Below are 27,572 nucleotides of genomic sequence, written 5' to 3' on the forward strand. Positions count from 1 at the left end.
ACAATCTTATGAACACCCTTCCTACTCTGGCTCATGGACCTGGTGTTTGTGCCTTATGTTGATATATATTTATATATTTGCTCATTTGGCTGACGATTTCCACCAAAGCAGCTTATAGTTGAGACAGCATACACCTGCACAGGGTTGAAGGTCTTGCTCAAGGACCCAACAGAGAGTGGTACATGGTAGTGTTGGGGTTTAAATTCACAAGCTTCAGAAACCCAAAGCCTTAAACACTTTAAAAACTCCAACCACTCTTTTCAAAGTGGTGCCTGTTGGTTGTGGTCTTAGCTTAAGCTTAGGTCCCAGTGGGTTTGTTTTCAGCTTTTGTGGCTTAAAAACATCTGTCCTTTGAGAATCAGAATAGATTACATTCTTCAGCTGCTTGAGCCAGCTTTTATATACTGGTTTATTCTTAAGAATGTTTAAGTGGAAAGTATGGTTTTCCTTCTTGATTTTTCAGCTTATGTTCCCAGAATGCAATCAGCACTGGCAGCGAATTCATGGTAAGTGAAGGTCAGCACACTCTAAAGTGTACACATTTGTTTCGTCAGAGCAACTATGTGCAGACATTGTGTAGCTTTTCAAGCCAGACACAACATTATTATTGCAATTTTAAAACACTTTCACAGGAAAACGTTTATTGATGATACACACTTCTCAAAACATGCAGTTAAAATCAGCATTTCTATTAAAAATGTACAATACACAATTTTTATATTGCACTCTCATTAATTACAGTATACTGCCATGTTGTTAAATACATATTTACAAAATTTTCACATGCTAGCATGCAGTTCATTCAAAATGGCAAAACAACAGGGGTAAATATTATTGTGTACAATAGCTGAACTAATAAATAATATATACAAAATACAACTACCAGATTGGCAGAATTATGATGGAATTAACAATAATAAACTTTGAGTATGATTTCTAGGAATTACAAATAAGTAACTCTGATGAAATATTCACAAATCAGCAATAAAAACGTCAGACAGCAATCATTTTCATTTATAGCGCATCTGAATGTTGCAGTCATGCCAGCGCAGAGAGTTTGGTTAGTCTTCCTCACTGCTGCATGAGCCACTGGAGCTGTAGGAGCTGTCATTGCACTCAGCAATGTAAGGAAACTTGTACATGGTGGGGTTCAGCTCGGGCACCCAGGCCCGTGGGATCAGGTATGTTGCCAGGTTGAACAAATCCACAAACACTTTGTAACGGTCACTATTTAAGGAGGAAAATGTCAATAACAATCATGCAAGCATGAAAAAAAAACAGCTCATGGTTTATACTTGTTACTTTATACTTATACTCATGGCAATTAGCCTGATAGATTCTATTAAAACAGGATCTAATAGTATTCAAAATTTCCATTACAAGTTTATTAGGTTTTAAAGGTCCTCAGTGGTTATTAATGTATAATGGATATTTCCCTTTAGGATCTACTGCTCCTTTTTACAGATTTCTTTAATGTTGGTGATTTTTCAACATTAGCGAATGTTTTCAAACTTTCCATTCAGTCATCTTTTATTAAGAGGTTCAACACGGTTTATCGATCCTACAAGGACCTTTATAATTCAACCCATATAGGGAAAAAAATCTATTACCAAACCAGCAGAGAAAAATGTAACAGTTGTAATTTATTTATTAAATAAATAAATATTTCTATAAGATGCTCTGTACTATTTGACACGCTGTATATAGCAGATTATATGATGAATGACATCATCAGTGGATCATATTCACCTGACAGTAGAACGCAGGTAATGGTAACCGGAGGAGCCGCCCGTGCCCATTTTATTGCCGATCATTCTGTGCACCATGCAGACGTGGTTATCTGATGGCAAAGGTTGGTGGTTGTTAACTTTCTGACAGCTAACATGAAGGTTAAATGAAGAGACGTTCCAAACTACATATCACACATTACAAACAAGACTTACATCTCCATTTAGTCATAAGTGTATCAACCTCCATCAGATAGGTCAGAAGCTGGAAGGGCACCTGAAAGCGAGGCTCCTCTCTGCAAAGGGGAACCAAGAGAACACACTCTATCATCTGTGGAACATCATCTCTCTACTGTATTCCATGCATAACCACAATATCTATAAAAAAAACACCAACAGTGATGACAGGCACACTTTCTTGCATGTGACTCTCTGACCTGTAAAAGTAAATCATTAGGGCTCCCTGAAGAGCTCTGTAGGACAGACGGCGCTCTCCTGTAACGAAAGAATGAAGATGTTTACTTATAATGTAAACACGCTGACATTCCAGGTGTATGTCAGATTCTCAGTCACTTAAGGTTAATGTCAGTTATCCAGGATGGGAAATGCAGTCTTTTTTTTTTTTTAGTCTAAAGCAACTGATGGTGAGTTCACCTTTGCTTAAGAGATGTTCATGATGTTGGGAGTCGAACAGATAAGTGAACACTTCAATCTGCTTAGTGAGATCCTCCAGCATGTCTTGCTTTTTCTCGCAATTTGGCATTTTCTGCGAGAGGCAAAATTTGTTAGTTGGTTAGACACTAAGGTAAATAAAAACAAAACAAAAAAAAAAATGTAATTGCTCTTACTTCAAGCTTCTGCTTCTCCATCCTGAAACCTTTCTCAATGTTTGCTTGCAGCTTTCCCCAGAAGTTGAAGCCGTCCATTTCAAGGCCAGGTGTTCTCTCCAGCCATTTCTGAATAAAAAAATATGAAAATAAAAAAAATTGTGGACTGACTTATTAAACCTTTCTGGCTTGGTATACGGATAATGTCTAGTGCTGTTGTTTATGCATAGAAAGAGAAGTCAGGGGTCACATTATACCTCTACAAGCTGCAGGAGTGTAGGCTCTTGCTCTGTTTTGATCAAGTCCTCACTCTCCTGCCCCTGAAACTTGTCCCTATAGTGCCGACGGTTGTAGGGAACTCTCAATTTCTCTGAAACTCCATACTTATTCTCAAGGAGACGAAACTGGAGGCTTTGGAAACCTGAAGCTGAGGACAAATACTCCCTGTAACACACATGAACACATACACGATTACACTTAGCAAAACAATCAGTGTTTCTAATCTTGTGTTCCGGTAGTCTTGTAGCCCATGCTACATTGAAGGAATTGCGCAATTTAACATGGCGCAAAATGCGGAATATGGCTTATATGGCTCACTATTTCAATTTAAGCAAATTAAAATGTTAACTGCTTTGTGCAAAAGATCAGATTTTCCTCATTTCTAATCTCCTCTACTGAAGCATGTGATCAGATGACTCTAAAAAAAAATCTTAAGGTTTTACATGAACTTGTGGAGTCTATGCAGCTTGAGTGCAAACTGTTATTGAAGCAAAAAAATAAAAAATACATTCATAAATTCCGCTTTTCACTCTATCAAGGATATCATTTGTAATGAAAATCGTCGTATTATATTAGAAACAAATGCAAAATAGAAGAACTTCTGATGTTTTTGTTTACCTGAAATCGAAGAAATCCAAAGCTGTCATGGTTTCCAGCACAGCAAACTGGTCCACCAGCAGCCTGAAGATCATGGTGATCCTGTGGATGCGGCTCACCACCTTCAGCATGTTCCTCTCATCACGAACCTGACAGCGAATCAATCCTCTTTTACTCCAGGACTGATAATAATTCACACTTCATTTTTGTTAAACGCGTAGCCTTCGGTTGAAAAGTTGGAATGACTCACGTGATTGTGAACGAACAGTTCCCGAACCGAATCAAGCTCCCACATGATCTGCTTAAACCATAACTCATAAGCTGAAACACAGAACGATCTTATTAACTATTGAACATAAAGACTTAAAGGGAATGAGAATTTTTGAAACAAATATTAAAGCAAGGTATCAGTTACATTGGTGGGTGACTATGAACAGATGCTCATCATGGATTTTGTTGCCGTTCAGTTCACTCTGCAGTTTCTGAGCATTAATAATCTTATCCAGCTAATAAAAAGAGGTGGAAACATCCATAAATTTCGCTCACTACTACACAAAACACCATATTGTAAATCACAGTCAACAGAGTATATCATTCTACAAACTGAACTGAATTTACCTGCAAGTAGTCTCCATAAACAATCGCCCCATTGGCGTCTTTGTTGGTGCCTTTTTGAGATTCCGCATCCTGTTCTTCTAGCTCTTCCTCTACAGCACTGGTTTTAAAACTACTTATGAAAAAAATTACAAAAACACATATATGGTTATGAAAAATATTACATGAAAAGCAATTGTGATTTTCCTCCATTTAAGTAAAAGGTTAGCAAAAAACAAAGAAATCTACACGTACCGAGTTTTTGCTAGAAACGGACATCCACTCATGGTTTTTTTTTTTTTTTTTTTTTTTTTTTTTTTGCTCCACAGAAAGTTTTCACAAAGTCATGGAGATCAGACAAAGATCTCCACTATTTAAAGGTTTGGTTTGTCCAATCAACAGCCTGCTATCAACCTCTGCCCATCAAAAAAAAATAGCAGCATGACAAATATAATGTCACATGTCACGATGGATGGACGGATGAATACACAGACATTTCCAGTGAAATCCCTTTGGCTGAGCTACGAAAAAAAGGCAATTCTGGGAGGGATCGATGTACCTTTAACACACTTTATTTGGCCATCTTACTTAGTTTTAACAGCCCACATGAGCAGTGGCACAGTTAAGGTCACGTTTCGGCGTTTAACATGGCTGTAAATATGCAAATGATTTCACAGCTTTCGTGAAAACAGTGATGGGGTAAAGTTACCAAATGATCAGTAACAGCATTCAGTTCTTTAATCTCTAGAATTACTGAAAGTTTTCTCTCAGATTAAGTAAATATCAATATTTAAACAGCAAATCTAAACAGAACCATCCAGATTTGCCAATGGACTTGTTACACAAGGATGTCAGGTCTCATCACCATCGAAAGTCACATCAAAGTCTTCCCCACAGATACTGTTATACAAAAAGTATAATTTGTGTAATAAGTATAATTCTTCACATATCTGCAGAGTCCAGTGCTGTTTCTGAGGGAACATTCAAGAAATTTCTGACCCTAACCTCTAGAGTTCAGGCCTCAGATCAAAGGTTGTAGAAATCTGACTGTTTTTGAAGCTGGTGCTTGGGTTAATGTGTACTTTGTGCAAATTTATGAGGAGCAAAAACAAGCAAAAAGTAATGTTTACAGGGGCCACATTTAGCTCAGTCACAACCAAGGTGTGCTGATTGTGTGTAACAGGGTGACAATTTTGAACACAAACACATTGCACATAATGTCCTTTCTATTACTGTACACTACATAGTCAAATGCAACTGTGGATCCAGGAGCTTTTGAGCAACTTAAGGCTTACAGGCATCTGTGTTGTTTTCTGAATTCAGTAACATAAATTCCTTCCTGCTCAAACCATGAAATGTTCAATGATGAATACCTGAGTGCAAAACTGACTGCAGCAGCAACAGCAGTTCAAAGCCACTGCCATGGTCTCCTCTTTGGTTCTATCCACAACAGTTCCACATATGTTCAAGTTGTCCACCTGGTCCATCCTGAGGAGCAGTGAACACCAAGTGATGAGAATCCAACCAGAACCAGGGCATCAGGATGGATCAAGCGGATCCAGAGAGCTCAGGAGTAGCAGGCGTAGCTCGACAGAGAGTGAGAGAGAGTATTTGATATGCTTGAGATCACATAATGGTTAAGGGCAATGTCCATTGTTAAAGCACTATACAAATGATTTTCAAATGAAAGACTGGAGTCAATAATCACACCGAGGTCTTTTACTGCTGCACATGATAAAACAGAAAGATAATCCAGAGTTACTCTGTAATCGCACTGCATGAAAAGTCAGATTTTCGTCAGTTAACGACACTGTAACTTGCCACAGAATTTCAGGTTAAACGACTGTTCACGCGAATGTGCAGGCAGCACAGATAATTATCGGGAACTGCCAAAAATTGACGTGAAATAGGCTTGGCAGTAGACCCCCCCATGTTCCTATCACCTTGGCCTGGCTTTAGCTTTCATATGTAAATGTAGTGTGGGGAGGGGGGACTCACTGATTGAGAGTGGGCTTATTACCAAAATGTAAAGAAAATCTAGTATAAAAAGCTCAGTCTTATTTTAATTATAGACTTTTAAATTGTTGCTTGAATTTTGAATTGAGATTTGTCTTACACCGTGTCCTAACTACACGCGACGTTTTTTCCATGTTAATCAGCTTTTGTCCTGACCAGCCTAACCAGTTTTAGAAACTGTTTTTCTTTCTGCAACGTCGAGGCTGACAGCTCCTATACAGAGATCTCAATGAAAGTTCTGCGCATTAATAATATTGATCCTCAAACATGGATGAGGAGAGACTGATTATAGACGTTTAATAGCAGAAATATATAATAAATCCTTCAAGTTCTATAAGGAAAGCCATAAGAAGTGGAGGGGTGTATCTCTCTATGCATGTGTGCTCTTGTATGTAAGTATGTGTGTGTGGACTGTGATCTCTTCAGCTGCAGTATGAGAAAGCACACAAACAGAGAAAAACTGTTATGATCGGCTGTGCTTTATGATTGATCATGTTCAGTATGGACACAAATTTCCTATTGCTGGAATCATATCACGTTGCGTCTAGTTAGACTACCTTGTGTACCACTAAAAGACACAAAACATTAATAATAATAAACAAATAAGTGTGTGTTATATATAACAAATGTTAAATAAAATCCACATTTGTTCAATGCTTTATCAATTCAGTTTATTTATATAACAAATTTAATGAAAGTGAAGTCAACTGAGCGTTATTGTCATTGTCATAGGAACATACAGTGGAACAAAATGCATCTCTAAGGCTCTAAGGACCAAATTACACAACAGAAAATACTTTTTATTGTATACAACTAACAAAGTATATAGCAAATGATTACATAAAGTAAAAAAAATATAGTATAACATTTTAAGACAATAGTCTGATCGTCACCGCACTCCTAGACCTCAACCACTGTACATGTACCGTACTGATATCAGAACATCTGGCTGCATGTTGTCCGAGAACAAGAACTTCTGTCTTGTCAGAATTAAGGAGGATCCACGGTCTCATGTCCTATACACATTCTTCAACTTTACAAAGTCATAGCAAGGGGAAAACTATTTAACAATCATCCAAAATACTTTCCTAATAGAAACCACCTACTGATACAACTATAAATGCTGTTCGGAAGAAAACATGACTCACGACTGAAAATGTATTTATCTAACAAACAAGGTTGGGGGTTGCAAAAAAGGGTCATTTGCGCAAGCAAGTGACTCACAAAAGGAACAAAAAAAAAATTTACCGGCAAAAGAAATTACATCTGTAATTTAGGGCTTACAGCTGCATTGCTTGGCTACTCTATAAATTATTTTCTTTCTTGCTTTTCGTTGACAGGAGATTAATAAAGTCACACCTCTTATCTCTCTCTATCTAATTTTCCAAGTAAAGAAAGTTCTAGCTTCTAGAAGTTTAGTGCTGTGCAATAATCACACATTTGTCTTAGAAACATTATTTAGCTACCTAGCACAATTCATACACTTTTTTAGAATTGTATTTCATAACTCACTTTCAGCTTGTATATTCAACAAGGTCCGATATTTCTTGATCCAGAAATGATGGCTAAAGCGTCATGATTTTTGCATATTAATCATTTAAACCAAAAATCCATTTGTCAGCAGTGTCACTAGTATTTCAGATTAAATATAATATCAATTCAGTGTTATTCTCCCTTGTGATTTTACTCGAGCACCTTTTTGCATTATTTGTATAGCGCTTTTCACAATGGACATTGTCGCAAAGCAGCTTTACAAGGATATAAAAATTCAGAATAAAAATGATGAGGTTTCAAAATTGTATTATATTTATCCCTAATGAGCAAGCCAGAGGGATAAATCCCTGAGACCATATGTGGAAGAAACCTTAAGAGGAACCAGACTCAAAAGGGAACCTCATCAACATAAATCACACCAAGGTCTTTTACCTCTGTACATGATGAAACAAAGATCATCCAGTTACTCTATGATCAGAACGCTTACATCTGGCAGCATGAAGTCCTAGTACAAGCACTTCTGTCATGTCAGAATTAAGGAGGAGGAAGTTAATAAGCATCCACTGTCTCATGCCCTTTACACATTCTTAAACCTTTGTAAGCTGCTGCCTCTCATCTGGCTTTGCTAAAACATACCTGTGCCATCAGCATAACAGTGGAAGCTTATACAAAGTTTATAAAGTAATTTGGCGTAAAACAACACCAAACCTTATGCGTAAAGAAGTCAGCATTTGCATCTACATACTGATAATGACCAGTAAATAAGACCTGAGCCAATAGAGGGCTGTTCCCTTAATACCAACATGTTCTAGCCCAGGGGTGTTCAATCTTATCCACAAGGGACCAGTATGGGTGCAGGTTTTCATTTCAGCCAAGCAGAAGCCACACCTGAGTCTACTGAGAGCCAAGATCAACTGATTAAACAACTGAAATCAGGTGTGGCTAATGCTTGAGTGGCATTAAACCTGCATTCCTTTGCAGACTGGACATCCATGTTCTAGCCTATCAAGTAGAATAATATGATCAATGGTGTCAAAAGCTGCACTGAGATCAAACAACACCAGCAGCTTTATTAGAGTCCAGTAATGGGTCATTTACTACTTTAACCAGTGCTGTGATGAGGCTTAAATCATGACTGAAACATTTCATGAACTTTATTCCTATGTAGGTCTGAGTATAACTGCTATCTTCAACCTTTTTAGGATCTTGGAGATAAAGGAAGGTTTGATATTTGCCTACAGTTGATAAGGATTGATATATCTGATACGGCTGATAAGGGTTGAGGTCGGGTTTTTTAATCGGGGGCTTAAAAGATTTTGGAATATGATAAGGGAGGAACCCCTTTTAAAAGGGGTTTGATTGCCACTGGTATTATCTGTTTAAAAAAACATGTAGGTAAGAGATCTAGTACACAAGCTGATGATTTTGAAAAGGAAATTATTGAAAATAAATTGGTCTCTCTAAGAGAAGTGACGCATTTTAAACACTGATCTGATAGAGTAATGTAATGATTCTAAATTTCTAGTCCAAGTTATTTGTCTGATATTTTTCACTTTTGACATTGCTGCGACATAGTCAGTTTTTTCTAAAGTATTAAATAAATATCTAGAATATCTTTTATTTACAGACCATTAGCCTAATGTTTGCATAGGATGCAAAACGCAGTGCATCTCTCTTTACTGAAGTTAACACAGCTGATGATCTTGTAAAAACATGCTTATTTTAGTACAAATAACCATTTAAAATTCAAGATAAATGTTTACATTTTTATTTGTATAATGATTTTAACACTGCCACAAAGCAGCTTTAAATAAATATATAAATTCAGGACACACACAATTATATAAATTCATCTGTATTGCTTAAAGTCTATATCAGTATATTTTAATCTTCAAATATATTTTTTTTATGTAAATGTAAAACAATAGTTCATACTGTTCATGATTCAAACAAATCATGATTTATCAAAATTTATATTTATAGAGGTTCAGTTAAGGAGTCTTTCAGTATTTTTAATTGATTTGCATTGTTAGAAATGGCAGTAGAATAAGTATGTGCAGTGTGTTTATAACTAATATACTGTCAAACGGTTATAATGTTAAGTAAATTTATGGCCACAGCTGTGACGTCTGTTTGTGGAGATAAGGCTTTTCAATTTAGAGAACTGGCACTACAGAATTAGTCGTGTAGCTCTTCTGATCACACGATCACACACACACACACACACACACACACACACACACACACACACACACACACACACACACACACACACGGAGAGAGAGCCACACACACACACACACGGAGAGAGAGACAGAGACACACAAAAGGAGACAGTGAGAAACAGAAAGACAGAGAGAGCCACACACACAGAGAGAGAGGGAGAGAGAGAGAGAGAGAGAGAGAGAGAGAGACTGAGACATCCAGACAGACCCACAACGACAGAGGCACACAAAGAGACACACAAACTAACTGGCACAAAGACACACACACACACACACACACACACACACACACACACACACACACACGGAGACAAAAAGACACACACATTATCAGCTTTAATCCCAGCAGTACACAATAACCCTATTAAATCACAATAGCCGTAATGAGATGTGAGTGATGACTAAAAATCACTGAGCAACATGCAAATGAATCCGTTCACCATCTTCACTGTTCACCACCATGTTGATTTTCAAACCTGTCTGAAAACATTAATGATAATTCCTGGGAAACCCTGGGTTTGTTTTTTTTTTTTTTGCTGCATAACCTGGGGACTCACACAGCCAGACAAGATGACAATTTATAGTAAATAAAAAGCAAAAACATTACAAAAATAATTAGAAAAACATATGTTCTTTAATCAATTCCAAAAACAATCAAGAGCAAAATAAGGAGCAGATTTAAAAAAAAAAAAAAAAAAAAATGCAAACAAAACAAAAAAAATAATAATAAATGAACTGATTGTTTTACAGTTTTCTACAAAAGAGAGGATTTTCAAAAGGTTGGTTATAAACATCATTGTTTATGGACACAAGATACTCAGGATGCTGACTCACCATATTTCACTCATTTATTCAGTGTCAAGCTTTTATTCATAACAATCTGAGCATATTTCCCTGAGGAAATGAAACCATCATTATTATTAATAATAATAATAACAACAATAATAATAACAACAACTTACATCCATGTGTAAAGAAAAAAAAATTGATGGTGTTTGGAGTAAAGCATACATCATAGTCATGTGCAGATTTACTGATTTCTGATTCATAATCGTTGCAAGCTATTAAAAGAATTCTGCATGTTGGTGATGGGCAGCGTTTAGGATCTGCATTAAAAGCATTAAATAGTCGATTGCGGCTGTGCATTTAAGGGGAAAAAAAAGGAAAAGCATAGCCTTCTTTTACATTTGCATGTTAGTTACAAATCTGACTAAAGCAAACCCTCGCTGTCCAAGAATCAGCCTTGGGTAATTTTATGTACCTTTTTTCAGGAACTGTGCACATCAGCACACAACTGACTGCATCAGCGTTTAAAGGAATTCTGTCCGAGCGGTTATGAAAATCGTAAGGTTTGAGCTGCGTGATAAGGTGCAGGACTATAAATAGGACATCCTCTATGTCACCATGTCTGCTAGCTCTCCTACAGGAAAAAGAATAGAAGTGCTACACACACACACAGGCACGTGCGCGCACACACACACACACACAGGAACGAGCGCACATAAAAAACACACATGCACAGGTAGGTGTGCACACACACACACACACACACACACACACACACACAAAACAGCCTCATATAAACTGATTTAAATAGAAATGACAAACAATAAAATCAAAAATAATTTAACATTTCCCTCAATACCAAGAGCACTGCACACAAGCGATTGTCCTGTCGGCCAAATCCAGTGTGGGACGATCCAAGTCGGATTTTTTGTTTGTGTATTTTTTTTTCTTATACATAAGCATCTTTTTTTCTTCTTCTTTTTTTTTAGGGTAGCATGGACATTAAATACCATAAGAACATGGATGCATTTAGACTCATTTGCTTAATGCTGACCATTCAATCCTGACGACCTGAACACATTACAGTACAATAAATATCAATCCTTCTTTGCAGAAATGGTTATGAGCACGTTTACACAGAGAACGACAGGACGGACAATCGTGTGAGGACGACGCCAGAGCAGAGCAGACGTTACAATTACAATCACATACAGGCAGTCGCGCATGATCGCTGATGATTCCAAACAGTACCAAAAATAGAAATGAACAAAATTTGTAAAGCTATAGCCCTTATGCTGAAAGAAGGAAAAAAAAAGAGAAAGAAAGAAAGAAAAAGCTTAAGCAAGCATAAATATTTGACATGTATACCGGACAGACATATTTGACGTATACCGAAGACAAGGCCTACAAAAAGTATCAGTATTAAAATATCTGAGTAATTAAAATGACTGAACTTGGTTTATACTGTGCTTTCTTACGTGCATTAGTGTCCAAGTGAATCTCAAGATCCTGATACAATCTCCGCTAATAAGTTCAGACATTTTATTTCGTTTAGAAAATAGAAAACTGCTGGTATGGGTCATACTCAGAGTGTTGGTGTGTAAACTGAGGGGGAAAAAAATGTTTAAAAAAAGGAGAATGCTTTCCCTCTGCTGAAACTCATCCCAAACACAGCTAGCTCATCATCATCATCATCAAGTTGCATCGTTAAGTACTGAATGTTAAATAGCAGCATTTCATTTTTCGGAACATTAAAAGGTAGAATTTGAATCTGAATCTGCGCTCGCAGGACTGACGTTATGCAAGATTCGTATCTGATATGTCTAACCAACTCTGAGATTGAACGGCTCGCAGTAAAGGAGAAAATGAAATAGTTTGCATATGATGAAACGTAGCATAGTGGTCGCTGTAATTCTGACCCAACTCCTCGATTGGATTAATAAGACTGACCTCACCACAACCGTTTCCATCCATTACTGTCGGTCAAGTGACTGACTCTCTTATTTGTTTTTTTTTTTTGATAAATTGTTCTAGAAGTGTATGTAGGACAAGCTTCAGAGATCACCAGAGACTAATATTCAACGGTCACTAATGCTGAAACAGTTTTATAGCCTTGAAATTTTTGCTTCATGGAAATGAAAAAACCATCGTGAGTGTTTCATGAAGGCCCCCTAAACACTACACAGGAGTAATCATTCATCAGGCCGGGTGATTGGCTGACTGCGGTTCTGTTCGGAGATTTTGAATAGAAAGCACGTGATTTTGAAGAGCGTTCCTCCATAACTGGCATTGCTCAATGACACCCCGATGGTACGCACCATTCCTTTGGCCTGCTGCTGCTTAATCATGACTCTATTCTTCCATGGGAAGAAATAAAAAATGAATATTATATATAGTTACTTTCTTTCATTTTTTTTTAAATGACTGGTTGGAAATACTGTCTGCTGAAGCTGTTACAGTTTGGTTGGCTCCACATCGCAGATTGCTGATGTCCCGAAGACTTTAGCATGCAGCCCAATTTATTAAGATACTTGTGGCTAAGCTAACAGCGCAGTCATCATGAAATGGAATTTCAGTCAGGAGTCCGCAGCTACGCTCCTCGAAGTAAGTCCAAGTACAAAGCAAGAGGGTAAAAAATAATTACTGTAGACAGTGTGGTTCTGGTGCAGTCTTAAGTCACATCTCCTTACGTGGAGTTATCCACAGTTCCCAGCCTGTGGCGTAAAAAGATGACGTGGCGGCAAAAATATGAATAAGAATAAACCTTGCTTCTGTAGAGAGAATGCTGTCTGTCTTAGTTGTTACAAAACAAGTGTCTTCTTGGGGACAGGATGCATTTTTCTCTTTAATGGCGATCCTGTTACGATTCATGATATGAGAGCATCCGAAGGGGTGAGAGATGAAGGGGTGGTGTCTTGGGGGGTGGGGTGGGGTTAATTTTGGGGTGCTAGGAAGCAGACATGATTTGGTAAGAGCCGTTTTCTGACTGAGGTGGAGGTTTGGCTTCTGTGGTGGTTTTAGGTTTGGGAGGCCAGTCTGGATCCACACTGAGTTCCTGGGCCAGATGCATGTAGCGTGCTTTGGGCACCGCCCTACGCCGGCAACACAACCACGAGAAGAACTTGGATGTACAAAAGTCTATTCCTTCCTGCACACAAACACATGCACACCACACACACAGGAAAAAAAACAAGACAAGGGGAAGGAAGAGAAGAGAGAAAACATTTTCATATGCTTTTCATTTAAACACATCCGTCAAGCCTGAGATGGGACTGTGGGATACAATAATGAAATAAATAATGATATAAATCTACCCGCATATGTAAGTTGACTGATCACTAATACAGACAATGAGTCACATTTCAACAAAGAATAAAGGACAAGTTTAAATCTATGTCACTAAAATAAGCTGAAACTGCCCCGGGAGAAATCGTGATAAAGAAAAAAAAATGTTTTAACACAAGTATCTAAGTAATTTCTGAAGGAAATGCATCTAATTCATCATCCATTACACACTGACTTCTAACAAAATGATCTCAGGTGTTAAAATGGTTGCAGATGTTGTACATTGCACAAATGAAGTAAACAGGAGTATTAGAAGCATTAAAGAGAGCAGGAACATTGGGATAATCAGAATACTGATAACATAGTACGGCCACTAGGTGGCAGCCAAGTAGCATTCAGAGAGATCATAGTGAACATGCACAAGTCAGACATTGCAACAAGACAGACAGACAGAGAGAGAGAGAGAGAGAGAGAGACAGACATACATACCGATAGACAGACAGAACCAGACAGAGAGAGAGAGAGAGAGAGAGAGAGAGAGAGAGAGAGACAGACAGACACAGAGAGAGAGAGAGAGAGAGACACACAGACATACATACCGATAGACAGACAGACAGACACAGAGAGAGACAGACGAACAAAAAGAGACAGTGAGAAAGACAAATAGACAAATACCGATAGACAGATAGACACAGACAGAGAGAGAGAGAGAGAGAGAGAGACAGACAGACACAGAGAGAGAGAGAGAGAGACACAGACATACATACCGATAGACAGACAGACACAGACAGAGAGAGAGAGTCAGACGAACAAAAAGAGACAGTGAGAAAGACAAATAGACAAATACCGATAGACAGACAGACAGACAGACAGACAGACAGAGAGAGAGAGAGAGAGAGAGAGAGAGAAAGAGACAGTGAGAAAGACAGACATACATACCGATAGACAGACAGACACAGACAGAGAGAGAGAGAGAGAGAGAGAGAGAGACAGACGGACAAAGAGACAGTGAGAAAGACAAATAGACAAATACTGACAGACAGACAGACAGACAGACAGAGAGAGAGAGAGAGAGAGACACGGACGGACAAAAAGAGACAGTGAGAAAGACAAATAGACATACATACCGATAGATAGATAGATAGATTGACAGACAGAGAGAGAGAGATCTCTGTTCAGGTTTTATTCTGTGCCCTTATAAATGCTTTGGCAATACTGTGTACAATTTGTCATGCCAATAAAGTGTATTTGAATTGAATTGAACTGACAAAAAACAAAGAGAAACAGAGACACAGACAGGGACAGAAAGAGAGAGATAGATGGAGAAAGAGACAGACAGAGCGAGAGAAATGGACAGAGACATACACACACACGGGCATGGGCACAGAGAGACACACACAGAGACAGACAGTCACAGAGACGGACGGAGGGAAAGGGGGGGATGTTACAGTAGCAAGTGAAGAAGTAACGGTGAACAGAAATGTGATTTCCCAACCTGTGGTGGCGGGGTGGCAGGGGGGACACCATAGCTGCCCTGCTTGTCTCGGCTGAACACAAGCTTCCATAAGACGACGTCAAGGACGATGGTCTATGGAATATCGTAGTGGGGCGGAAAGAATTAAGAGAGCTAATGATCACATCGCTTTCATAAGATTTCAACTGCTACAGCAACAGTAGCAAATTAAATAAGACCTATTGAGAAGGGAGTGATTTCAGGCTGTGAGTTAGTGATGAGAGAAAGAGAGTAAGCAGTTCTTCAAGGAGAAGAAAAATATTAAAACTGTGAGCAATCTCTACAGCTGAAGGCTCTGATGACATGATTGGGCAACGTGATTATTTGCTAAAACATATTTTCAGATGTCGGAGAATGAGACGGCGTAACCTGGAGTGATTAACAGACAGCTCAGTGCTGTAGAAGAGTATGAAGCTTAGAGTACTGTTTCCTCAGAATCTTGATTGAGAGGAAGGTAATCTCATGAATATCTAGGCTTTTAAGATTCAAAGGCAATCAATGGCATCTGGAAATGGAGATGATTATATGGCAGGCTAAATACCTCTGTTGCAACTGTAAAATTAGTTTTGTCTTTGTTTTTTGCATGACATTTACATCTGCACTCAGTCAGACAGCTGGGATGTTTCATTGGGCTCCAGTCTGAACATCTATATAGAACATTCTAGGACCCAGTAAGTAAAGGGTCAGAAGATTCACAGTGTATATGGCACATTCAAGGAAGACATCAATCCACATACTTCAACACTTGCAAATACATCAGTCATACAGGAAAAACAAAAAACAAAACCAACAAAAAAAAAGACCTTAGTTAACATGACACAACAGCTGATATGAATGTAAGGTCCTATATGAACTGTGAACTCCGTTCTTCGTACCCTGCCTACCAGACAGCCTACTTGCAAAAGACATAACCATAAAATAGATAACCAACAGAAATTTCTCAACTTACCTCCACAAAGACAGACACGGCAGCATTAATCAGCACTATAATCAAGACAGTGATACGCCAGGTGAAAGGAACACACACAATCTGCAAGAATAAATTACGTAACGCTGTTGAAATCCAGTAATTTTATCATAGTCATTTTACGTCATATGATGACTTTGAAACATGCAGTTATCTAATATGGACAATGGATAATTCAAAGCATGGACTGATCTCGCCGCTGCGATACACTGGGCTGGAAACGGCACACATTTTAACCTGGATTACATATCGAAATGTCGTTACACCGATTAGACAAAACATTAAAACCAACTGCAGACATGGACTCCACAAGGCCTCTGAAGGTGTGCTGTGGTATCTCACACTAAGATCCTTTAAGTCCTGTACGTTGTGAGGTGGGGTCTCCATGGAATGGATTTGTTCGTTCAGCACATCCTGCAGATGCTCGACTGAACTGGAGGCCAACTGTTGAACTATGTCGCATTCCTCGGATCATACCTGAAAAATGTCTGGAGTGTGACAGGGTGAATAATCCTGCTGAAATGCATTGAAAAGGTGTACTTGATCTGTAACAATGTTAAGGTAGGTGTCAAAGTGACATCCAAATGAATGCCAGGAGCAATGGTTTCCCTGCAGAACATTGCCCAGAGCATCACACTTCCTCCTGGTGCATCTCATCGTCAGGTAAGCGATGCACTCAGCTGTCCTCATGATGTAGAAGAAATGCATTTCATCAGACCAGACCACCTTTTTCTATTGGTCAATGGTCCAGTTCTGATGCTCACATGAACCATTGTAGAGGTTTCACTGGAGGACAGGAGTCAGCATGAGCATTCTAAATGGTCTACAGCTACACAGCTCCATAACACATGCACTTTTTTATCAGAGCCAGTATTCACTTTTTCATTCCTCACGTGCATCAATGAACCTTGGGCGCCCAAGACTGTCACTGATTCACCAGTTGTCCTTTGTTGTACTACTGTTCATAGCCACTAACCACTGCACACCAGGAAGACCTGCAGTTACTGGAGATGCTCTGATCCGGTCATCTATCCAACACAATTGTCCCATGTCAAAATCGCTCAGATCTTTATGCCTGCCCATTTCTTCTGCTTCCAATATGTCTTCGAGTGTTTACTTGCTGACTGATACATCCCACCCCTTAACAGCCACAGGTAATCAGTTTCATCACTTCACCTGCCAGTGGTTTTAATGTTATGGCTGATCAGTGTATGTACTAGCCAACACTGACTTAGGTCAATACCACCAAAAACATCAGAGTAGATTACGATGAACTAAACGCACACATCAAAATATTATTAATTGTACAGGCCCACTATAAATACAAACACACACAAACACACACACACACAGACTCTATGCTGAGTGTCAGTGTTAGTTATTAATAAAGACACATGCAAAAAGACGTACCTCTAAACCATGATCGATATCAGGAATAGGGAAGAGCATGATGACTAACAGGAATATGTAGAGGCTGAGAACAGACACCACAAAGAGCCCTGCAAATACAGAAATACAAATCAGTCATGGCCATTATAGTGTCTATCAGTCATAAAATACATATGTGCATTGAATAACAGACACTGGTGCGCAGCAAACTGCATACAAACGGATTTTATGTAAACTCTGACTTCAAATCCTATCATTTGCATAGATTACCAGACTTGCACCCTTATCCAGAGCGACTGAAAGAAGAGCTTTGGAGTCCCTATCAGAAACACATTCTAATGCTAGCTCACAGTAATATAAATATTTTTTACATTATTTACATTTTATAAAGAATATTTAAACAAACGTAGAAAGTAAGCCAGCACCGACTCAGAAATAAAGACAAATGAAACTGTTCTTCCAACAGTGTGTATAAAACAGAGGACAGGCCGGTCAGTACATGCAGAGCTGTAAAGAAATGGCTCAGCTAATGCAAGATTTACATTTTTAGCACACATTTTTATTATTAAAATGATATATTAGTATATAATTTTACTGGCAAAAAAAGCAAATCAGAATATCTTTTTCTTCTGTCTTTTAGCTTTTACCCAAATTTCATGCTCCCAGCCATCTGTGTACTTGAACTTTTATGGGGTTGAATGGCTTGACAACATAGGACAGGTACCCAATCTGCAATATCGTTCCAGTTTAATGGTGCCAGTATTCCATGCAGTGTAGAAAGATATCTTCTGTACCTACATACGAAGACTTACAGTTTTTATAACTGGGCTGACGGAATGGTTTGCCTTTGGAAAAAACAACGGCAACGATGAGGTACTGAAAGGAAGAGACATAGAATAGGGAAGTGTTCTCGTAGTTTTGGATGTTGTGGTCATCAACCTCGGTAGAGTTGGAGAAATTGCTGTGGAAGGATGTATTGCAGGCACTGAAAAACAAAGAAAGAGGGGAAGAGTTAATGAACCATAAGTCAGAACATCTCGTGTGCTTTCTGCTTTGAACGCAGTCATTATTATCAGTTATTATTATTATTAGTTTAGACTATTCTGACATCTGGATAAAGGGCATGAGAAAGTAACTCACTCTGACTCGGGTGTCCAGATCTCGTACCAATCCTGGTTGCGCACCAGCAGGAAGGTGAGGGTCTGGAAGCCGAGGCAGATGAGGATTTGAGTGAGTACGGAGAAGAGCAGAGGCCCTGAGATCAGACCTGAAGGAGGTCGCTGAGAAACCAGCACAGACCACGCAGGATTCAGACTCACTGTGTGAAAAACAAACAATAAGCAAAAATCACTACAAATCCAAGACTTTGAGGGTGTCAGACAAATCAATATACAATCACTGTCCACTTTATTAGGAACAATATTTATCCCCCACCCCAGATAATTCTGTGTAAATTCTAATGATTGTTGTGTGTAAAAATCCAAGGAGATTTCTGAAATGCATAAACCAGGTCCTCTGGAACTAACATCCATAACCACAATCAAAACCACAGAGATCATATTTCTTCTTGCATTCTGATGTTTGATGTAAACATTAACTCAACCTCTCGACCTGTATCTGCACAAAGCTATGTGTTGTGTTAGATAATGTGTAGGTGTTCCTAATAAATTGGATGGTGAGTGCATGGATCTCTTATTTACAATGTTGCCAGGGTACAAAAACAGAAACATAATAGCTATGTGCACACAGTGTAGGACAGGATCAACATCCTGTATTAAGTAAAAGAGTTGAGAAATGTACTCACTGGTAAATACAACAACAAGGATGATGGCAATGTCAATAAACAGGAACTGGAAGTCGCCCAGGTTGCTGAGGATCTAAAAAGAGCATTTTCAGTGAATCAATCTTGGCAAAGACTCAATATATATGAAATAATGCAAACATCAGGTCAAAACACTCATCTACGGATAACAACGTTTTAAGAATAATGAAGAATTAAGAAGAGTTTTGTGTGGCGATGAACAATGTGGTTCTTGGTCTCTTGGCTGTGTTAATGTAAGTTACTTACATAGTAGAGCAGGGTGACACTGATGTACTGGATGATGCTGTAAAGGGCCATGAACTTGAACACGCAGAAAGACGTAATTAGAGCTGCTCTGCCTTCCCTGCAATGTACAAATTACTGTTTATAAACAGTATTCAGTGAATTCTGTGTTTTTCTCACTTGAAAGTTGTCAGCTACACAAAGCATCTGCTAGACAGTCAATAACAGCCAGTGAGCACTTGAAGGAAGTTAAAATCGGACACCTGAGCTCATGTTGACTCAAGTTGTAAAACATCTGACCACAACAAGAGAAACCCTCTCATAAAGCCATAAAACCCTAAGCACCCGTCAATGCCCGAATAAGCTTTCTGAACCTGTGATCATTTCATCATGCTTTACTAAAATGCTAGATTAAGATGCATTAAGACTTGTATTAATGTTTACACATAACAGCTGACTGTGAGAGACCAGTGCCTAGGTTTAAAAGCTTAGATGAGCTTAGCTTTGGGCTAGTGATTTGTTTTGTTTTATTTGTATGTATGTATGTATGTATGTATGTATGTATGTATGTATGTATGTATATATATATGAATGAGTATGTGTGTATGTGTTTGAACAGGTTTGTTGTACCGAATTAGGTTGGGCACACAGGAAATGTTGGGAGTTCTGGAAGTGAAAGGGGAAGCCACTGAAGCCTCCAGCTCAGAGAGAGAGATACCCCCATGAGCTCTTTTCAGGGCCTAATGAGAGACAGGAAAGAAATAAACAAAAAAAAAATATATGCATACGTGCATACAATCATACATACATACAGACCAAAGATGTACTCACCCCACAGTCATTGGCACCATCTCCACACATTCCAACATAGTAGCTATAAAAGAAAAATATATATGACCAATATTACATAAAAGGCTTACATTTTACATAAGTATGTGTATGTGTATGTGTGCACGCATCACCCACTCAACACTCTGTAGAGCCTCCACTAGCTGGGTTTTCTGGTCTGGAGACATTCTTGCAAAAACCGTTCCATGTAGGACCAGCTAAACAGTCCCACCAACAAACAGTTAGCTTTCTAATACAAATGGCCACATCACAAGCCTGCACAGTTTATCTGCTAAACACTTAGCCTTAAGTATTATGCTATAATGCAGCAGTTCTAAAAGTTTTTGCACCCCTGACCCAATCACTATCACAAACTATACAAATATTAGGCAGGATCTTGAAACATGTCTCCTAACATGCTGGTGATTTACTGGAGCCAAAGAGCTTTTAACCAAATCAAAAAGGCTAATAAATTATAAGAACTTGGCAAAAATTGTACTTCGATAACAATGTGTTGTGATTTCCAGATTGTCTTTGGACCCTAGTTTGAGAAGGGCTGCTAAACAAAAGGGGGGGGGCAAACAAACATGTTGCTTCTGACCTTCTGGAGCAGGTCCTGGAAGTGTTCAGTAATGACAGCAAATGATTTGCCACTCATGGCAAAGTGGTACTTCTCGATAGACCGCTGTTCTTCAGGTCCATCCTCAACACCAATCTCCACCTCCTGCATAAACATATACAAAATCATCTATTACAAACGAGCCTCTCACTTACAAAAGACAACTTGGCAAAGGCTTTATGTCAAAGATTATCTGAATCACTATTTTTCAGTGGGTTACAAATGCATTATCTGGTCAACTTCTGAGCCCCTGGAAAGACCGTTTTAAATATTCATACTCATCTGTAATAATATGAAAATATGAAAATATAAATATGAAATAAGCCATTATCTATAGTAGATTTGAAATATATATATTCAGCTAAAATTGAATTATAACTAAATGCTGTGTTCTGATCAGAAATACATAAAATCGTAAAATTACTAATGGAAAGTGTGCTGTAATTATTCACATTAACATTGTGTGTGAGAGACATCAGACAACATGGCAAACAATACAATGTCACTGAACTAGTCAGTTAGCTGAAGTGCTGTAAAAGTGAGCATAGCTTCTTCAGATCCTTTTCTGCTAAAGGACCAATATAAAACGGAGCATGTCTGAAATGTCTCATTGTGTCAGTCTCAGTTAGTAAGTTCTGCAAGACTATATTAAAGTCTGTTAAGTATTTGACCACACTAACTGAAAAACAGTGAACTGCTAATGTTCTGCACTTGCAGTGTCAGTCTATGTACTGCAGAGGGAGCAGTCTGACCTCCAGTGAAACTGGCTTGATGGAGTGCTTGTTGGGATTGTCTGCATAGCGCCAGTTGATCCTGGCCACCTGGCCATCTCTGGGGGGTAGGGCATCAGCAATAATGACTCGGTCCTGGGGCAGGATCATGCCACAGTCCCGTGCCACTGAGATAGCTGTAAGTATATTGTCACCTGTAAAACAGAGAGATGATTACACAAGAGGTTAACAATAAACTTTATTTAAATAGCACATTTATAAAGATAAAAGGTAACTCACAGGCCTTAACAATCAAGAGTTGAGAAAGAGGTCATAGAAAATAAAATAAGAAAGAAAGTATAATAGGAGATATAAAACTAGTAGTAAATTCTTATGCTCTGTTCCACAGGAAACAGGAAGCCAGTGCAGTGATGCTATACCTAATAATATCTCTGCTCCTGGTATATATAAAAGTGCTTGCCTTTTTTTCAAGTGGTACTTTATTTATGCCTTCAGGTAATTTTTTTTTTTACAATAGCATACAGGAGGAAAAAAATGTATATATGAATATATATTTATACACACACACACACCATGAGGTTTTTTGTGCCCTGCATTTGGAGGCAGGATCAAACCTGTGCTATATTTCTTAAATAATGAAAATCATCATTTAAAACTATTTACTTCCTCTCTTGCTTCTTGTCTTATTTTTATTTCAAAGGATGCCGGCTAGACAGGTTACCATTTTATCTTCAGGATATGATCTGATACTATACAGATATGCACCATCTATGCTGCTTTATTGTGCTGCTTTATTGTCTGATCTGTTGGTAACAAATAAGATCACAAAATATATATTTACGTGAAGCTATTTCTCCTAAATTAAAATACTTTCATCACTCAAATAATTCACACTTTCAGAAGTGCTGTTTCATATAACAACTCATTTAGCTGCAAGTATTTTACTAAAAATAAATGGTAGGTTTTAGATCAGTCTAAATTTGCTCAGACTTGATAGATCCAGATTGTGTTTCTTCTGTAATGGTCTCACTCGTGCTGCTTTAAGTGCATTTGGAAAAATAATTACCCGAGCTTCGTAGGGGTTTGCAGGAAGGCCAAATGGGGTAATACACAGTCTACATCCCAATCTAATACTAACTACATTCACAACTGCACACTCATCTCTGGCACGCTCTGAGCCAGAGAGCTGAAAGCTTTATTTGTTGGGATTACAGGAATTCCTAATGTACCCGAACAAGTGAAATTAACCTGTACACAATCAAAATAGCAGTCAGCTCTGGAGCAGTGTAGTCAGCAGTGTATTTGGACAGAATATGTCAGAAGTGGAGAAATCGGCAGGTTTTTCCTGTTACCTGTGACCATGACTGTGCGGATGTTTGCCTGTCTGAGGACCTCCAGCACTCCGGGAGTCTCGGGCTTCAGCTTATTCTGCATAATGATCAGCCCCAAGAACTCCATGTTGGTCTCAATGTGATTCCTGGAGATGAAGATCATCGCATGTTAATATGAGCAAACCACTGCGTTAATAGAACATCCATGTTTAGTGTATTGAATATTTTTAAACTCAAAAATGTAATATTTAAGTAGTTTACTCCTATTAGAGGGCTAGAGTGGTTAATCGGACGGGGTGAAATTTCTTAACAGAGAAGAAAAAGTCCAATTTTTCCATTTATACAAATTTCCTGCGTCATGTAATACTTTAATTCAAGTCCTAAACAGAGCTTCTTTCTTTACAACTATAAGTAAGGAAAACCATGAACTACTGAACCTGAATAAACTTGAGCAAGAGCAGGACAGAGAGGCAGGAGGATCTGGGTACCAGCTGGCACAGAGTTCTCATAGGCTACTCAGAGGAAGGATCTGTAGTACCTGTTAATGTTCTGTACTTTATGCCAGGTTAGTTTGGACTCCAGACGTCTGTGTGCCAGGGCGATGACGCGGAAACCCTGTTTAGTGTAGTCTTCCAGTACCTCTGCAAAGTCCTGTGGCACTGCAGAGCACAGTGAAAGTGTTTGATATGTTAAATGATGCCTCAAACTGTTAACAAAAATTCCATTCAAATTCTATTCAAATCCAACCAACCGGTCTCTTTCTTGCATAGACTTGCCACCACTTCAGGCGCCCCCTTTAGGTAGGCATCCATTCGCTTTTCTCCGAGGATCCGAGCCACCACGCTCATCCTCTGCGATGCTGAGGAGAAGGGGAACTGCCTCACGATTCCGATCTCATAAGATGCCTGTAAGGGACACATTCAAGAATAGATGCTCCACTATTCACACGGACACCCCCCCCCCAATCTGGTCACAAGTCCCACCCACCAGGCAGCTCTTCTCAATCATAGCACCATTTGCACACATGTACTTTATGCAGAACTGTGTTAGCATACTTAGCACTTAGCTATACTTGGTTGAAAGAACACTAAAAGCTTCTTGACGCGACGAAGGAGAGCGCCATCTACCCTCTTCTCAATACATAGCTAGTGTCGCTTGCGATTGACATGGGACAGAGAGTACACCAGTACTCAGATCCAGAGAGTATGGCCACTTTTGAACCCTTGTCTCCTGCTTTTTTTTTTCCCCCTTTCAAAAATACAGAATTTACACAAAAATTCAACTACTCACCGACAGCTCATACAGCTCCTGTAAAAACCAGAGCCAAAGAAACCAAAGGTCACTATTTAACAAAACATTAACATGAACTCTGGCAGAACATGCTCTGTATATCTCATTAGTATGCAACGAGAGTAAACACACCATGTCCTCCTCTCGTGACATCACAGGCTCAGGAAGGAGCTGCTTGGGTGGACGCACTACAGTGGGCATGATGCGTTCATGAAGAGAAGTTTCCTCTTCTGTGGCCTCCTCCAGGATCTGCAACACACACACACACGCTTTCAACATTTTCCTCTGATAAAATATGTTAAATCCTTAAATTATAAATAGTTGAGAAGTACTACAACTTTTCCAGGAACAAGCTACTTTTATTCACCATGCAGCAGTGCTTTGGAACAAAATGCTACACAACCTCTTTCCTTTTAATATCACCAGCTCAATATATTTATGAACTAAAAAACAAACTACTGTATGAAAAATTCCCAAAGTAATGAACCAATGTTTATTTCTAACCTATGCAAACAGTGAATCAGATTAGAATTTTGCAGATAAGAATAAGTAAATATTACAGCAAATGCATTAATATAGATATTTCATTGAATATATAGATTACTGTATGCCTATTAATGTTGACTAGCTGAGTCACTCTCTGTTTTGGACTATTGCTGTTTTAGTTATGTTAACTGCTTCTTAAAAATGATTTATGTAAGACCTTGGACAAATAAAGTAGCTACATGATAAAATGTAGTTTTCTTAGTAGCTTGTAGTGTAGCTAGTTACTTTCTCAACATGGTAGCTTGGCAAGATTAAGGAAATTACAACTGCAAGAGCAGGTTCCCAAACACTGGCCATTTGTATCACAGCACTGTCAAACAATTATGAGCAGGACTGAGATTATTAAATGATACAAACTTTTCCCTTAATGTGGTGGAAAAAAACACAATAAAGAACAAACCCAGCCAGTGGCTTCAAACATCTTCAGGTCCAGAGGGTCTCCAGAGAGTTGGCCTTCAATCTTGGTGAGCGAGTGACATGTGGCCATGCAGGCCACAAAGTGAGACTTCACCAAACTCTCTTTAAAGGCATTCTCCTCTGAGTGGAGGAACCTGGATGGTGAGAAAGAGAACAGCTATACTTTAACCTTCCAAAGAGATAAAAGGGCATGAAATTTAAGAAAGGAACCTAGAACTGGGAACACAATACAGCACATTCTGACACCTGAACATGCATTAAAGCCTGCGATTATTTGATGAGAATCATATTGTGTACCTGCTGTTCTCCACTCTCTGCACACCCCACAGATCCAAGCCGTCTTCAGTGAGTGTGCCTGTCTGTAGGATGAAGAAAAATGACACAAAAATGCTAGGCTTTGAAAGTGAGATTGCCCTAGACAGTGCTCTTTAAGATCATAGTCATGTATAGTATACAACAAAGTTACAGAGCAGTAATAAAAGAAGGTTAAGATCATTGTTTCAAAAAAACTTTAGCCCAAAGAGGTTAACTTTGTGCCGTGTGTGCTGTCTAATATGAAATCAAGGGTCAGATTTTACATTATAATTGTAATCTTGTTTTTTGACAGAAAAACGTCATAGAATAATTTACCAGTAACGTTGCATGCGCATTTTGAATTAATGGTACTACCTTGTCCATCAATTATTGTCCAGCATACCTTGTCAAAGCAGATAAGGTTGAGCTGCCCACAGATGTTAATCCTCTGAGGGCTGATACAGAAGATGCCAAGGTTTTTGAGACGTCGCTGCGCATACACGATACCCGCCGTCATCGCCGCCGGCAGTGCGGGTGGCACCGTAATGGTGATGATGTCCAGTGACTCGATGATAATGGTCTTTGCAGGAACCTACAAAAACAGGAAGTTTTTGCTATTTTGCATATATACACACAAGTCTCACAAAAAATCACATCAGCTTGTAAATTAAATTGTTTTCCTTCCTCTAAATGGATTTTAAAGGAACATTTTTTTCATATTCATATTCATTTCATAATAATAATAATAATAATAATAATAATACCTGTATTATGCATTATATCTAAGTCCAGTCCACAAAAAGGATTTTTATTAAGTCCGGTTAAATTTAGACATGACAGAACCCACCTAATTTAACTTAAGTTTGCATGAGTATTGGAGTGAAATCCCTATATAACTAAAACTACTGCATACAGTGGCAGTGCAGAACAGTCAGTATTACCAAAGCAGACAAAAACACAGTAACAAACAGTAAAAAAAAAACAAAAAAAAAACAGTAATAGCAATAAACTAAATAAAAATCTACATAAACGCAAGGAAAAAAATCCAACCTATTTAACATTTCCAGTGGAGAAGGGTACTACCTTATTAATTATGCTCAGCACGATCGAGTAAATGAAGCCAATGCCAGCCACTCCGACGAGACAAAGCAGGAACAGGTAGGCGTCTCTGTACAGCTTAAAGTCTGTAGGCTTAGGGTACAAGATGGACCGAATCAGCTGGCCCTTGGCTGTACTGAAACCTAGAACAAATTAATGAGAGTGAGCATGCATACAAAAATACATACACATGTACCTAGGTACAATAAGCTGACTGAATTATTATTGCTTTAAATAAGTATATGATTGGATTATATTCTTCCTTAGGTCAGTCACTTTGCCACTTGAACTAATGTAAATGGTGTTCCCTGCCTTCAGGGTCACAAAATGTTTTGTAATAAGAGCAACACTTATGACTTGTGTTATAATAATAATAATGAGTGACATGTTGGCATATCCAGGGCTTAATCAAATTCAAAGGATTAATTTGAACAAAATTTGTATGCACACATCTCAGCTTGTTAGGGTTAAGGGTTGTGATCAAAGGGCCCAACAGTAGCATCTTGGCCCCCTGACCTTCTGATCAGTAACCGAGAGCCTTAAATGCTAAGCTACAGTGCTAATGTATAAGAGACAAAATAAGCCGTGTGTTGACGTGTGTAGTCCAACATTAGAAGCTTCGAGAAATGTCCACCCTACTGGATTTGTTATCATGTTTCAAAGAAAAGAGACATG

The 27,572-nt window shown here is 38.6% G+C and overlaps 2 protein-coding genes across 5 annotated transcripts in view; both read right to left on the reverse strand.

Annotated features, from left to right (window-relative positions):
* Nucleotides 1–624: 624 nt before the first annotated feature.
* tdo2b (tryptophan 2,3-dioxygenase b) lies at nt 625–4,377 on the reverse strand. 2 transcript variants are annotated; one of them, XM_058400537.1, is made up of 12 exons: nt 4,280–4,377; nt 4,049–4,157; nt 3,846–3,936; nt 3,681–3,751; nt 3,452–3,579; nt 2,812–2,998; nt 2,576–2,683; nt 2,382–2,493; nt 2,165–2,222; nt 1,944–2,023; nt 1,750–1,840; nt 625–1,227 (listed from the first exon to the last, which is right to left on the reverse strand). In XM_058400537.1, the coding sequence occupies exons 1-12, from the start codon at nt 4,309–4,311 to the stop codon at nt 1,062–1,064; spliced, it is 1,233 nt and encodes a 410-aa protein (XP_058256520.1). In that variant the 5' UTR covers nt 4,312–4,377; the 3' UTR covers nt 625–1,061. The 2 variants fall into 2 exon arrangements, with proteins under 2 accessions (XP_058256520.1, XP_058256519.1); XM_058400536.1 differs by having other exon boundaries at nt 4,049–4,160; nt 4,280–4,326.
* A 6,229-nt stretch (nt 4,378–10,606) lies between these two features.
* Nucleotides 10,607–27,572, reverse strand: part of atp13a3 (ATPase 13A3) — a 40,190-nt gene continuing 23,224 nt past the window's right edge. The window contains exons 13-34 of one of the 3 annotated variants that reach the window (XM_058400533.1): nt 26,883–27,040; nt 26,203–26,391; nt 25,803–25,864; nt 25,489–25,639; nt 24,675–24,791; nt 24,543–24,560; nt 24,004–24,157; nt 23,791–23,911; nt 23,274–23,398; nt 21,943–22,115; nt 21,173–21,295; nt 20,710–20,789; nt 20,575–20,617; nt 20,374–20,483; nt 19,768–19,864; nt 19,504–19,576; nt 18,840–19,017; nt 18,512–18,684; nt 17,721–17,809; nt 16,293–16,373; nt 15,326–15,418; nt 10,607–13,693 (exon numbers count right to left, since the gene is read on the reverse strand). In XM_058400533.1, coding sequence (XP_058256516.1) covers nt 13,493–13,693; nt 15,326–15,418; nt 16,293–16,373; nt 17,721–17,809; nt 18,512–18,684; nt 18,840–19,017; nt 19,504–19,576; nt 19,768–19,864; nt 20,374–20,483; nt 20,575–20,617; nt 20,710–20,789; nt 21,173–21,295; nt 21,943–22,115; nt 23,274–23,398; nt 23,791–23,911; nt 24,004–24,157; nt 24,543–24,560; nt 24,675–24,791; nt 25,489–25,639; nt 25,803–25,864; nt 26,203–26,391; nt 26,883–27,040 — 2,609 coding nt within the window. In that variant the 3' untranslated portion in view covers nt 10,607–13,492. Of the gene's footprint in view, nt 13,694–15,325; nt 15,419–16,292; nt 16,374–17,720; nt 17,810–18,346; nt 18,685–18,839; nt 19,018–19,503; nt 19,577–19,767; nt 19,865–20,373; nt 20,484–20,574; nt 20,618–20,709; nt 20,790–21,172; nt 21,296–21,942; nt 22,116–23,273; nt 23,399–23,790; nt 23,912–24,003; nt 24,158–24,542; nt 24,561–24,674; nt 24,792–25,488; nt 25,640–25,802; nt 25,865–26,202; nt 26,392–26,882; nt 27,041–27,572 lie in introns of those variants that run through there. The other 2 variants (XM_058400534.1, XR_009205870.1) reach the window with 2 other exon arrangements.

Source organism: Hemibagrus wyckioides, linkage group LG10 (assembly GCF_019097595.1).
Source record: "Hemibagrus wyckioides isolate EC202008001 linkage group LG10, SWU_Hwy_1.0, whole genome shotgun sequence".
NCBI classification, from domain to species: domain Eukaryota; kingdom Metazoa; phylum Chordata; class Actinopteri; order Siluriformes; family Bagridae; genus Hemibagrus; species Hemibagrus wyckioides.